Source organism: Rhineura floridana, chromosome 22, assembly GCF_030035675.1.
Source record: "Rhineura floridana isolate rRhiFlo1 chromosome 22, rRhiFlo1.hap2, whole genome shotgun sequence".
Classification (NCBI taxonomy): Eukaryota; Metazoa; Chordata; class Lepidosauria; order Squamata; family Rhineuridae; genus Rhineura; species Rhineura floridana.
In genome coordinates this window covers 1,611,997-1,625,415 of record NC_084501.1, presented here as the reverse complement: position 1 = coordinate 1,625,415, position 13,419 = coordinate 1,611,997, and the positions used below count along the sequence as shown (strand labels likewise).

General features: G+C 54.1%; 2 protein-coding genes across 7 annotated transcripts in view; one reads left to right on the top strand and one right to left on the bottom strand.

Moving 5' to 3' along the window:
• The window catches only part of CDC42BPG (CDC42 binding protein kinase gamma), a 78,862-nt gene extending 67,446 nt beyond the window's left edge, over positions 1 to 11,416 (top strand). For both annotated transcript variants that reach the window (XM_061606421.1, XM_061606420.1), the window contains exons 29-37: positions 18 to 80; positions 727 to 1,314; positions 2,139 to 2,236; positions 3,626 to 3,710; positions 4,353 to 4,473; positions 5,129 to 5,246; positions 5,475 to 5,619; positions 5,779 to 5,864; positions 6,086 to 11,416. In XM_061606421.1, coding sequence (XP_061462405.1) covers positions 18 to 80; positions 727 to 1,314; positions 2,139 to 2,236; positions 3,626 to 3,710; positions 4,353 to 4,473; positions 5,129 to 5,246; positions 5,475 to 5,619; positions 5,779 to 5,864; positions 6,086 to 6,142 — 1,361 coding nt within the window. In that variant the 3' untranslated portion in view covers positions 6,143 to 11,416. The remainder of the gene's footprint in view (positions 1 to 17; positions 81 to 726; positions 1,315 to 2,138; positions 2,237 to 3,625; positions 3,711 to 4,352; positions 4,474 to 5,128; positions 5,247 to 5,474; positions 5,620 to 5,778; positions 5,865 to 6,085) is intronic.
• Positions 7,540 to 13,419, bottom strand: part of SCYL1 (SCY1 like pseudokinase 1) — a 27,607-nt gene continuing 21,727 nt past the window's right edge. The window contains exons 12-18 of one of the 5 annotated variants that reach the window (XM_061606427.1): positions 11,257 to 11,332; positions 10,980 to 11,168; positions 10,453 to 10,583; positions 10,156 to 10,257; positions 9,622 to 9,912; positions 8,150 to 8,216; positions 7,540 to 8,062 (exon numbers count right to left, since the gene is read on the bottom strand). In XM_061606427.1, coding sequence (XP_061462411.1) covers positions 7,938 to 8,062; positions 8,150 to 8,216; positions 9,622 to 9,912; positions 10,156 to 10,257; positions 10,453 to 10,583; positions 10,980 to 11,168; positions 11,257 to 11,332 — 981 coding nt within the window. In that variant the 3' untranslated portion in view covers positions 7,540 to 7,937. The remainder of the gene's footprint in view (positions 8,063 to 8,149; positions 8,217 to 9,621; positions 9,913 to 10,155; positions 10,258 to 10,452; positions 10,584 to 10,979; positions 11,169 to 11,256; positions 11,333 to 13,419) is intronic. The other 4 variants (XM_061606423.1, XM_061606425.1, XM_061606424.1 and 1 more) reach the window with 4 other exon arrangements.

The following is a 13,419-nucleotide window of genomic DNA, read 5'->3' as shown; positions in this document are numbered from 1 at the left end:
GCCGTTCCCTTTTGTAGACCGGGAACGGATCGTACTGGGCACAGAGGATGGTCTCTTTTTGATTCATCTCCGGACAAATGGTAGGGGGCATGGGGTGCGCTCTGTGGGGTGGTCCTGGGGCTTGTGAAAGGAGGGCGGGTGGGCTGGGGAGCTGAACCGGTGCACAGAATGAGACCCTTGTGCTGGGGTCCCAAGTGCTGACACTTGCAGAGGGTGTTGGTCAGTCCACCCCTGGAGCAGGCTGCGGCTGATTTGTATACAGTGTTTGAGTTGGAGGGGGTTATGGAGGTCATCTAGTCTGAATGCTCATTCCTGGCTCAGTGCAGGAATCTTGCAGGTGCAGCATCCTTGACAGATGGCTGCCCAGCCTCTGTTTAAGTACCTCCAGTGAAGGACAGCCCCCGCCACCACCTCCCATCCCCCAAGGCAGCCTGTCAAGTTAGGAAGTTTCTCTTAACGTTTAGCCAAAGCCTGCTTCCTCAGCGTACCAGACTAGCTCTCTCCAGTTCCTCCGCTGCCTGTTCCAACGCATCCAAATGATTCTCCGCTTCAGGCCTGCAACCCCACAGTCACCCTCCTTGTGCAGGAGCGCAGTTCCTGAGGAATCCTCCCAGCCCTCTGGGGACAAGCGGTTCATGTCCTTGGCTAGTGGCCTGTGTGAGTGAGGCTGGGCGGTGCCTCTTCTGCTCAGGGTCTTGACCCCCTCCCTTTCCTCCCCTGCTCCAGATGTGCTGCAGGTGGGGGACTGCCGGCGGGTCCAGCTGCTCCTGCTGTCCCCACAGGCCCAGCTGCTCTCGGTGCTCTGCGGCAAGAACCACAGCGTCCGCATCTTCTCTTGGGCGGAGCTGGAGACCCCGGAGGCTCCAGGGGCCAAAGTGGTGGAGGCCAAGGGCTGCCAGGCTGTGGCCGTGGGGCTCATCTGCCGCAGCACCACCCCCGTGCTGTGCGTGGCCTGCCGTCGCCAGGTCCTCTGCTTCCAGCTGACGGCCACTCGCCCTCCGCACCGGCGCATCAAGGAGATCCAGGCTCCGGGCTACGTGCAGTGCCTGGATGTGCTGGGGGACCGTCTCTGTGTGGGTTACCCATCGGGCTTCTCCCTCTACCCTCTGCTCAACGAGGGCCCCCCTGTGAGCCTGCCCCACCCTGAGGATCCCCGGGCAGCGGCCGTGTCCCAGATGGAAGCTCTGAAAGCCGTTGAAGTCAGCCTGAGCGAGCTGATCCTGTGCTTCAGTGGCTTTGGCCTCTACGTGGACGGGCAGGGGCGCAGGAGCCGCCCCCAGGAGCTGATGTGGCCGGCACCCCCCCTCAGTTGCTGTAAGTGGCCCTCAGCTTGGGCTGGGCTCTTGGCTGAGATGCCTCCAGCTGGGATGTAGGAGGTGGCCTCATAGCAGGTCAGTCCCCTGGACCCATCCAGCCCAGTGGCCAGGGTTCTCTTTGGTCTCAGGCAGGGAAGGGCCTTTCTGTCGCCTCCTGCCTCATGTTCTGAATGGGAGATGCCATCAGGAACCAAACCAGGGGCCTTCTGCAAGCCAAGCAGATGCTCTGCCCCTGAGCCACAGGCCCACCCAGCAATGAAGAGTGCCCCTACGCCAGTGGGACTCGAGCCCACATCCAGAGATGGGCACCTCCTCTGTTGGGCCACACTGATTTATTTTGCTTGCTTACATCGATGTCCCACCTTTCTTTATAGGAGCTCAAGGTGGCGTACCTGGTTTCCCTCCTCCCCATTTTTAAATATATATTTACTTTTTATAAGCACATAAACAAGCAAGCAGCGGACATATTAACTTAAACGAAACTTAATAGAATGTAAATGCATATACAGCCCTCCCCATTTTATCCTCACAACAACCCTGCAAGGTAGTCATTCTCCTTTCCAGCTAGCTTGTAGGTATGGATCAACCACTGAAAACACTCGTGGTGTGTGTAGAAGCAATGAACTCTGCAGCTGGAGTCTGAGTCAGGCGCTGAGCCTGGGGAAGAGTGGATGCTGTGAGTCCATCTGCCTCCCCAAGGGCCTAGATCCAGCTGTAGTGCCAGCTGTAGCACTGGGTGGACGAGGGGAGATATCCCCTTCTCTTCCTCCACCCCTCACTGGCAAGCTGCTCTCCATGTTGTGTTGCCTCTTCCTGCTCCAGGTTACAGTGCCCCTTACCTGTCAGTATTCAGTGAGGACGCAGTGGATGTGTTTGACGCCAGGAAAGCAGAGTGGATTCAGACAGTCTCTCTGAAAAAGGTATGTGGGGGGTTGTTCAAGGTTCCCACCCCCACCCCACCGCTGCAGCTTACTGCCCCTACCCAAATTGCTTGGCTTTCTTTAACTGGCAATTGCTTATTTTCTCCGCCAGTGGCTTAGCTGCTGTGTCAAAGATGTGACCGGGGAAATATAAGAAGCGGTTGCTATTTTTTTCTGGGGCCACCTTCATTTGGTCCAGAAATGTAAGCTGCTGGGCTACACAGGACTCTGCATCGGGGAGACACGAATGTGTTTCTGCTGCAAAGGAGCCTTAGATTCTGAACCGCTTGTCCCAAGAGGCCTAGATGGTCTTCAAAAGGCCTTGTTCAGACCAAGGACACCCAACCCACACACATGCACACACACAGCTGAAGGCAAGTTAATCAAGGTTTTTGTAGCCTCCCTCAAATAAATGCTTGTTCAAATATATCTATATCTAGGTTGTGTGTTTTTTAATATATTGACCATTCCTGTGGGGCCCCTGCTGTGATGTCAGGGTGCCAAATTTTTTGTGGTCCCCCCACTATGATACTGTGATGCCAAAAGGGTTTTTGTAGATCCTCCAAATTTGTCTATTTATTTATTTACTAAATTGAATAATAGGTTATCAAAATGATTTAAAAACTGATAGGGAAGCCCTGAGAACGGCAATTCTCACCTCCCCTAAGATAAGACCCGATCATCCTTTTTAAATTTTATGACTTAGGGCATATATTTATACTAAAATATTTTTTTAAAAAAAAAATCTGCTGCATGCTTAATCAGGGAAATATTTTTAATTGATCAGCAGTTTTTTAATCAATTGATCTGGCCAATTAATCAGTTAAAGTGCAGTCAGAAGTAAGACTCATTCATGGGCCTTACTCTCAGGGAAGTGTGCACTGGATTGCAGCCATCCTCTTCTGCCCTGTTTTGTGTCTGCATGCTAGAAATTGGGGAGTGTTTCAGCCTCAAATAACTGATGGGCTCCCAGGGATACTGGGATGGATTCCAGGCTCCTTCTCTGATGCCCAGGCTGTCATCGTGAGGCTCCTGCTCCCTCAGAACTGTCTCCTTGTGAAGAGTGGCTCCTACCACAGGGAGACCCACCTGCTGGCTGGCTTGGAATAACATCTGCGTCTGTGCTGGAATTGCTTTTTAATATGTTCTTAAACCTTTTTTAAACCTTTTTTAATCTTAGAAGATGTTTTGAAAGCTTTTTTAAAAGAAATGTTTTTAAAGATGTTTGTTTTAATGTGTTTTATAATTTGTTTTTCTGATGTTTTAAAGTGTTTTTAGCGCTTCTGTTTGCCGCCCTGGGCTCCTGCTGGGAGGAAAGGCGGGATATAAATCAAATAATTCATAAATAAATAAATAAATAAATAAAACATCTTGTCTGTGCCTGGCCAGGTACGAGCCCTGAACCCCGAGGGCTCCCTCTGTACTTTTGGCAGCGAGAAGGTCCGCCTGACTTACCTCAGAAGCAAGGCAGCAGGTAAAGGAGGGGGGGCGGCAAAGTCTGTGAGGGGAACTGCCACAAAATGTGCGTCGGGGCTCAGGTGGCTTCCAGACAGCTTGTTTGTTGCGCATTGAGCCTGACTAGTTTGTACAAAGCTTGCAGGGAGCTTCTGTGGCATCCATGCTTTCCAGTGCGTTTCCCCATTAGTTTCCTTACTGCAGAGCATCTGATTTGAGGGGTTTATTGCACTAGAGCACAAGGATGCCAGATTCACTTGAATTGTGCAGGCTGAATTTGCTGGTATACAGTCGAATCCCACCCACAAAATAGCAACGCCCTGGAAGCAGGCTTTATTCAGATTTCTTGGGGGCAGAGGGAATTGATCTCCTGGTTCAGCCTGAGTGATTAATACTGGACTTGTGCATTTCCCAGGCAGGTCATCATTTCAGCACCAAGTGTTTATTAAGTGTTCTAGCTGCCGAGGAGGGAAGGCTCAGTCAAGGAATTATTGACAAAGCAATGTGGGGAGAGTCACTCAGAGCTGGTTACAGGCTTTTTGCTTGTCAATATGGTTATTAGTCAATATGCCCAGTCAGGGGAACCAGCTGTAGACTTAATGGGGCCTCTGGAGAGTTGGTGATCTGGACCAATTCCCCCCCCCCTCCACACTTTCTCCAGACCAGGATGAGTTTGAAATTCCGCAGATGACAGACAACAGCCGGCGGCACCTTGTGAGGACCAGGCACAAGCGCCGATTCTCCTTCCGGATCTCCGAGGAAGAGCGGCAGCACCAGAGGAGGTGAGGCTGGTTGTGGCTGTCTCCCCACGAGGGCTGCATTTCTGCTGCGGTGCTCAGGGCTCAGAGGCCACACAGGCCATTGTGCGAGCCATTTCCAAGGGGCCTTTCCTCTAGGGCGGAGGCTCAAGGGAGGGAGGGTGCAATAAGCACCGAGCAAGAGGTTTGCAGAGTTGGCATGTTTGCCTGGGCACAGCACAGCTGTGGATATGGGGTATGTGCATGGAATCCCGAGTGACGATCCATCAGGGCCCCCTCCGTGACTGCTTTTCATCAGTTAAAAGCTTTTGGTTTTGGCCAGGCTTTTATCAGGTTTACTGCTGCCACCTCGTGTTTCAGACAGCTGCTCTTAGCTCAATTATTGTAATATTTTTAATTACGTGTTTTGTTGGGAAGCTGCTTTATACTGAGTCAGACCGTCTAGCTTAGCACTGACCTGCAGTGGCTCTCAGCTGGATTGCAGGTGGGGGACGTTCCCAGTCCCACCTGGAGATGCAGCTGGGGATTGAACCTGGACCTTCCTGCATCGAGGCCAGTGCTCTGCCACTGGGCTACGGCCCCTTCCCCATTGGAGGTCGCTCTGTCCCCTTTTCTGCACCTTCCCCCCCCCCGCCTTTTGGAGGCATGCTAGCGCTTGCTGGTGTGCTGTGTCTTGCAGGGAGATGATGCGCGACCCAAGCCTCCGCTCCAAGCTCATCTCCGGCCCCTGCAACTTCAACCACCTGGTCCACGTTGGGCCGAGCAAGAGGCACCATCAGCTGCAAGAGCTGCACGTGGTGAGCTGCTGTGCTTGTGGGTGGAGGAAAAGGCATGGCCTGTATTCTTGCAGGCCTGATGTGCTATTGCTCATTCTGCATGCCGCATCTGGGCCCTCTCGGTTAGAAACGCAGATCTGACCGGCCTTCGATTCCAGCTCCTCCGACCCATCGGTGCTTATTCTTCCCACTCCCTCCCCTCCTTTCCTGCTCCCACAAACTTGACCCTTCGATGGTCTTTGCTTACAGGCCCAGGAAGAGAAGAGGCAGGAGGCCCAAGTTCGGATGCGCTGCAGTAGCCTCTCTGAGACCCGGCGGCCCTCCGCGGCCTCAGGCGCTGCAAACAGGACCCCAGGAGCCTCTGCTGCTGCTGCTGCTGCCACCTCCTCTTCTTGTAAGAAGGGCTGCAGAGGGGAGGCTGTGTCCTCGCCCTGGGCCCTTGAGCAGGGCTCTGCCATGGTCGTGCCAGCACAGGGAGGGGGTTGAGATGCCGATTCCTCAGCTGTCCCTGCCTCATGTTGAACAGCCCCCCTCTGTGCTCTTGCCTCCACAGTGAAGCACAAGACAGGCAGCTCTCTGTCTGGCAACTCCTTTGCTTTTCTGCCGGGCGTTGGCGCTGGCAGTGATGTGCTGGCAGAGGTAAGAAGCTGCTGGGCCTGGATTCCTGTTCCCCCCGTGCACCGTTTCCCCCTCCCTGCAGCCCCAGACTGCGTTGATCCTTGCCCCTCTTGGGCATGTTCAGCCAGCACCGGGTGAAAGACCGCCTTACCAGGGCAGCCCTTTGCCCCCCCTCCCCTCCCCTCCCCTCGAGGCTTCCGTGATCCCCCTTCCCCTGACTTTTTCTCCTCTTCTTGTGACAGATCTTGGATCAACCTCGGAGCCTTCCTCCATGCCCAGGAAGTGCCAGCTCCACATGACGGGATGGAAGCTGTTGGCGCCCGGCTGCAGACCTGCCTGGAGAGCTGGCCGCTTCTGACTCTCCTAACAAACTGTGTCCCTGCCTGGTGGATGGAGCAGCCTGAAGCTAACGGGCAAAGCGAGGGTGGCACAAACCCAGAGGCCGCTTGGACCCTGCAGCCCCGGCCCATGAAGCAGCGACCGTGGCACTTCAGCCTTCAAAGGCGGCCTGGAGCTGGTGGCCGGATGGCGATCAATGCCAGTCCCAGCCAGCCTGCACAATGATGCCCTAAACCCTTTGCCTCATCCTCACCGCATCTCAGGGAAGGCAGCAGGCCAGGCCAAGCTGCTTCAGGGCATTTTCCTGGTGGGTGCTACCAGCCCCCCCCCACTATCTTCTCTCCCCCCCCCGCAAAAGCAGCAACAGTTGCAGGACCCCCTGCTTTGCCAGAAACCTTTTTAAGAGACCCTGAAGCTTACTTTTTAAAAAGCTACGCTAACTTCTGCAATATTCTAAGTAGAGGGGAAAGGTGGCACCCTCCCGCCGGCAGCAGCGGAGTCGTGGTGGTGGGAGGAGGAGCGGCCATGAGGGGCAACCTCCAGACATGGTCAGCAAAGAGCTGCATCTTGGTGGGGGCAGGGGGAGCCCCTCTCAGGTAACGGCGCCATCCTCTCAGCCAGAAAAAAACATGCAGCAAAAAGTCACAAAGACGGTGCAGCTGGCTGCTTTTCTTGGGGGGGGGGAAGAAAAGGGTCAAAACCACATTGCTCCTTCATCAGCATGTGGGTACCTAGAGGGGAAATGGGGGCCGCTTTGCTCCTCCTCTGGCCCTCCTCCTCCTGCTGCTGCGCTACTTGCACTGAGCCATGGTCTCACTTAGCATTCTGTGCAAACCCAGGCTGGTGTGTTGTTGCACTCCCAACAAACTATGAGCTGTAAGCCAAGGTTTGTCCTTCCTTTACAGCTAGAGGTTTGTTGCGAGCAAGACAACCCTTATGGAGTATCATAAGCCAAACCATGGCTTTGCAGGAGGGGGCAAAGCAGCTGTGAGCTCTTCTCTAGGGACCCGTCTGCCTGCCTGCGTATCCGCAAGGCCTGCCTCTCCCCCTCCTCCTACTTCTGCATTCTTAGGGAGTGAGAGAGAGGAGGCGCGCTCTGCACCAGGAGAGGGAAACTTGGGGCCCCTCCAGCATCATCCCGGCTGACCACTGGCCATGCTGGTGGGGGTGGATGGGAGTTGGATCCTGCTCTCTGGAGGCACCCCATTGCCCACTCCCAAGCTGCAAAAGCGAAGAGGCAGCCGTCTGCCACCGTCCTGCCCTGCCACAGATGCAGCCGCCCTCTCTGCCCGCTGCCACCGCCAGCGACTGGCAGGCCGGGAAGCTGCCTGGGAAGGACGTGTTTTGTGCAGGGCCCTTTCGTTAAAGAGTTAATTTATTTGTCTACTTCTGCGTAAAGCAATAAAACAGGCGAGAATTACATTACACACTGGCCATACTGGAAACCTATACAAAACAATTATTCTGTGGAGACAGAAAAAGTGCCTCTCCCCCCCTACCCCCCCCTTTGGGCGTTTGGAATCCAAGCCTCATGCACCATGGGAGGGGAGACAGCACCCAGGGCCCTGGAAACAGTTCTTGGCAAGCGGAGACGGAGGCAGCAAACACCACCTCAAACAGCCCCCCCTTCTCTCTCCCCCCCCAAAAAAAACCTACCAGAAGGAAGAGATTCAAAGACATGCCAGAAACAGCCCTCTTGCCCCCCCTGCAGCTGCTGCAGCAAAGTAAGATCCCCCCAAGGGGTGTGTGGCTGAGTCAGTCCAGTTTCCTGGCCCCCAGCTTCATGGGGCCCTTGGCCGCCTTCCTCTCAGCACGCTTGGCCTCCATCTCCTGCCTCCTCTCCTCCCGCTTCTTCCGCGCCAGCTCCGCCTTGCTCAGCCCTGCAGGCACAAAGGGAGCCCTGCGTCACGGTTCAGTCCCAGGGAAGCTGCGATGGGGGGGGACGGGGGACAGGACATATGACTTACCCTGGTCCGACTCCAGCGCCTCCCAGTTCTCCTCGAGGCCCCAGTCCCCCAGTGCATCCATGTGTCTCTGGAAGAAGACGGGGGGGGAGGTCAAGGTGAAGAGACCCGTCTCTGGCCTGGAGAAGGAAATCTGGAGGGGGGGGACAGCACTTTTTTCTCTTCCTCTCCCCCCCCCACTTGAACCACAGCCAAGCAGCGACAATGGCAGTCAGACGGGACCACCAACTGGGTGCCCAGGTGGGCTGCAGGCACCCCCTTGCACTTCCTGTGCATGGATGAGCAAAGGCTTGCTTGGTGAGGAACAGGATGCCGCCTTCCCTGGGTCAGCTCTTTGGCCCATTCCGCTACACTGGGGTGGGGAACCTCACCTGTCCTCACTGCCACAGGCCAGCTTTGACCAGGGGCAGGACAACATGCTGTCAATCACCTGATGTCATTATGATGTCAGATGGTTGGCATGTGGGTTACCCCACCCCACTGTCAAAGTCCCTCGCATGGTGCTTCCCTGAGGACCTGATGGCCGGCTGGTTGTCAGGCGCTTGGGAACCACAGCGCAAGGTTCTGCCAGCTCAGGAAAACCCCGGCAGAGCTGCATTCCGCAGGGATCAGCTGTGCCCCCGCAGGCGAAATGGCGGCATCTCTACCTGCCCCACAGCTATTGCCACATGTGACGTGAGGTGTGGGCTGGGGAAAATGGCCTCATGGGCCAAAGTGGGGCCTAGAGGCTGGAAGGTAAGCTACTGTCCACCCCAGGGGTGGCCGGCTCCTAACCTGGGGGTAGATCCAAGCAAGACCCCAATGAGCCTGCTGGCGGCAGCAGCAGCAACGAAGCGAGAAGGAAAGTAAGAGAGTGCAGATGGGGGTCAGCAGAGAGGTTGGACACTCCCTGCAGCCCCCCGCCCCAATGGGGACGTAAATCGCTCCTTCCCAAATCTGTATGGAGAAGTCGAGGGAGTGTTGTACGTGCGTGGCTGTGGGGTGGCCAGCCTCACTGCTGCCAGGAAAGGTGACCTACCTCTGGCCAGCACTGACCGGCAGTGGCTCTCCAATGGCTCCCAGCCCCTCCCTGAAGATACCAGAGACTGAACTGGACCCGTCCCACACGCTTTTGCTTGGGGTGTCCTAGCACAGTGGCATGGCTGCTCCCTAAATGGGAAGCTGCCTTCTACAAAGTCAGGCCATGTTTGCAGCATGTACCTCAGTGTTCTCTGCACTGACTGGCAGCAGCTCCCCAGCCCTACCTGGGACCTTCTGCATGCAAGGCACCAGAGCTTGGAAAAGTTACTTTTTTGAACTACAACTCCCATCAGCCCAATCCAGTGGCCATGCTGGCTGGGGCTGATGGGAGTTGTAGTTCAAAAAAGTAACTTTTCCAAGCTCTGCAGGCACCTGCTCTGCCCCTGAGCCCGGCCTGGGCGACTCAAGCGAAAGTGTGGGAGGGAGGGCAGATTCTCGCCTGTGGCTCCTCGCACCTGCCTCTCTGCCGGCGGCTTCCCAACAAGGGAGGAAAAAGGGTCCGGCCTGCCCGCAGTGGTGACGCTCTCCCAGTTATACTCGCTAGCCAGTCTGGTCCCTTCCTGTGGGGCTGCTGCAGACTTTGGGGCCAGGGTGGAGGGGAAGTCCCTCTCGCAGCTCCTGCCCCAGCTCACATCTGGGGTGGAGCCGTGTCCCTTCTGGTGGTTCCATGTGGGCTCCAGGTCCCAGGCAGAGGCACTCCAGTCAGATTCCTGCTTCACTGTGGCTGTGGTGGTCTGGGAACAATGCTACAAGTACAAAGAAAAGCAAACCGCTGCACTTGAACCGAACATGGGTTTTCTTTTCAAAGAAGAGGAGGTTTCTAGTCCACATGACTGCTGATAGGCAAATAACATTCCTACGGCAAGCTTGGAGACCAGAAGGGCAAGCAGGCATGGATGCACAAGTGTGGGGGGCATTAGGCACCCCAGGGATGTCTTGTCCCCACCCCAGAGAATGAGGGGAGCCGTAGTGGGTGTTGCGGAACGTACCCCCTTGCCTCCAGGGTTCTTGGCTGCTGAGGCTGGCTCTGGCCACCCTGGGCTGTTCCAGGCATCTGGGCTGGCTCGCCTCTTCGGCTCCTCGTCCTCTTGCTGAGCCAGAGAGGAAGAGGAAGGAAAGGGAGACCCCTCAACCGAGCCCCAGAGCCCCCCTTGCAATGCAGAACGCAAGCAAGTGCTGCCATAGCCGCTGAGCCCCTCTCCCCGCTTGCTCTGCACGGGGACAGAAGCCTAGCCTCCCATCTCTCCAGGGAGCTTCTGCGGGCCCCCACTTTCTCTCTCTCTTACCTCCAAACTGCCCCAATCATCATCATCCCATTGGTCTCCTGTGCTTCCCTCCTCGGCCACATCCTCCTCCAGGTCCCACTGCTCAGACGCGGAGAGAGATGTCTGCTCTGGGGCGGACGGTGGGCCATCTCCTTTAAAAAAATAATAATAAGGGGTAAAATGGGGGCTGATCCTTTTTCAGCCCAAGGGCCGCTTTCTCTACCGGACAACTTTCTGAGGGCCACATGTCAGTGGTGGAGGGGACCAGAGGCAAATGTTAAGTAGGCTCATTTCTACACACTCGGGGGGCCAAGAAGGACCAGTGAGGGTGGAGAGAGCTCCAAGGGCCAGATAAGAAAGTTCTGGAGAGCCACATTTGGCCTCTAGGCCTGAGGTAAAGCATCCATATTTGGCCAGCAGTAGAAGCCATTAGCTAGGGGAATTACTGTGGTGTACAAAGACACACACACAGAATATGGACCTGCTGGTCCGATACAACACACCTTGCCCCATTCTACCCCCCCAAGACTCCCATGGCCTCCACTGACCTGATTTGGCAGGCCCTGGGGTCGGGCTGGCTGGGGCCCCCTCAGGCGCCTGTTCTGCAGCTTGCAGTGCCCCAGGATTTGTCCGGATCAGCTTTGAGGTGAGCGACGAGACCCCCGTCACGGCCCACCCAGCCCAGCTGGCAGCTGCACTTGCCCCTGGGCCAGCCGAGGCAGCCTGGACGTCCTTCTCTAAAGAGAGGGCAGAAGAGGCACTTCAGGTCGGGCCCTCCAATCCCTGCTCCTCCCTCCCTTGCCCCCGTCCCCAATGGCAGCTCACCCAGCTCAGAGAGTTGCGCCGGGTCCTCGGAAACGGCTTCCAGTTTGGTCGTGAAGCTCCGCATAGCTTTGAACGCCTGAGAGAAAGGATTTTATCTTGTTGTACACCGCCCTGAGAGCTTGTTGCTAAAGGGCGGCCTAAAAGTGCAATAAATAATAATAACAACAAAGAGGATCTGCAGCATGTGAATATGCCCATATTGTGGCAAATACATCCTAGTATAACATAAATGCATCTCACAACAAACAGTAAATGATCATTTAAGAAGCACATTCTTCAGCTTATAAACAGCTGAATATTTCTACTATTCATAATTATTGTTATAAAAATATTTGAATTATACTACTACTACTACCAAGCCATAAACATGCAAGAGGTGAGGGAAGCCGGAGTCCAATACTCAAGAGGGCCACAGGTCTGCCCCCCCCAATTTAAGAACATAAGAAGAGCCTGCTGGATCAGGCCAGTGGCCCATCTAGTCCAGCATCCTGTTCTCACAGTGGCCAACCAGGTGCCTGGGGGAAGCCCGCAAGCAGGACCCGAGTGCAAGAACACTCTCTCCTCCTGAGGCTTCCGGCAACTGGTTTTCAGAAGCATGCTGCCTCTGACTAGGGTGGCAGAGCACAGCCATCATGGCTAGTAGCCATTGATAGCCCTGTCCTCCATGAATCTGTCTAATCTTCTTCTAAAGCCATCCAAGCTGGTGGCCATTACTGCATCTTGTGGGAGCAAATTCCATAGTTTAACTATGTGCTGAGTAAAGAAGTACTTCCTTTTGTCTGTCCTGAATCTTCCAACATTCAGCTTCTTTGAATGTCCACGAGTTCTAGTATTATGAGAGAGGGAGAAGAACTTTTCTCTATCCACTTTCTCAATGCCATGCATAATTTTATACACTTCTATCATGTCTCCTCTGACCCGCCTTTTCTCTAAACTAAAAAGCCCCAAATGCTGCAACCTTTCCTCGTAAGGGAGTCGCTCCATCCCCTTGATCATTCTGGTTGCCCTCTTCTGAACCTTTTCTAACTCTAGAATATCCTTTTTGAGATGAGGCGACCAGAACTGTACACAGTATTCCAAATGCGGCCGCACCATAGATTTATACAACGGCATTATGATATCGGCTGTTTTATTTTCAATACCTTTCCTAATTATTCCTAGCATGGAATTTGCCTTTTTCACAGCTGCCGCACACTGGGTCGACATTTTCATTGTGCTGTCCACTACAACCCCGAGGTCTCTCTCCTGGTCGGTCACTGCCAGTTCAGACCCCATGAGCGTATATGTGAAATTCAGATTTTTTGCTCCAATATGCATAATTTTACACTTGTTTATATTGAATTGCATTTGCCATTTTTCCACCCATTCACTCAGTTTGGAGAGGTCTTTTTGGAGCTCTTCACAATCCCTTTTTGTTTTAACAACCCTGAACAATTTAGTGTCGTCAGCAAACTTGGCCACTTCACTGCTCACTCCTAATTCTAGGTCATTAATGAACAAGTTGAAAAGTACAGCTCCCAATACTGATCCTTGAGGGACTCCACTTTCTACAGCCCTCCATTGGGAGAACTGTCCGTTTATTCCTACTGTCTGCTTTCTGCTTCTTAACCAATTCCTTATCCACAAGAGGACCTCTCCTCTTATTCCATGACTGCTAAGCTTCCTCAGAAGCCTTTGGTGAGGTACCTTGTCAAACACTTTTTGAAAGTCTAAGTACACTATGTCCACTGGATCACCTCTATCTATATGCTTGTTGACACTCTCAAAGAATTCTAGTAGGTTACTGAGACAGGACTTTCCCTTGCAGAAGCCATGCTGGCTCTGCTTCAGCAAGGCTTGTTCTTCTATGGGCTTAGTTAATCTAGCTTTAATCATACTTTCTACCAGTTTCCCAGGGACAGAGGTTAAGCTAACTGGCCTGTAATTTCCGGGATCCCCTCTGGATCCCTTTTTGAAGATTGGCGTTACATTTGCCACTTTCCAGTCATCAGGCACAGAGGAGGACCCGAGGGACAAGTTACATATTTTAGTTAGCAGATCAGCAATTTCACATTTGAGTTCCTTGAGAACTCTCAGGTGGATGCCATCCAGGCCCAGTGATTTGTCAGTTTTTATATTGTCCATTAAGCCTAGAACTTCCTCTCTCGTTACCACTATTTGTCT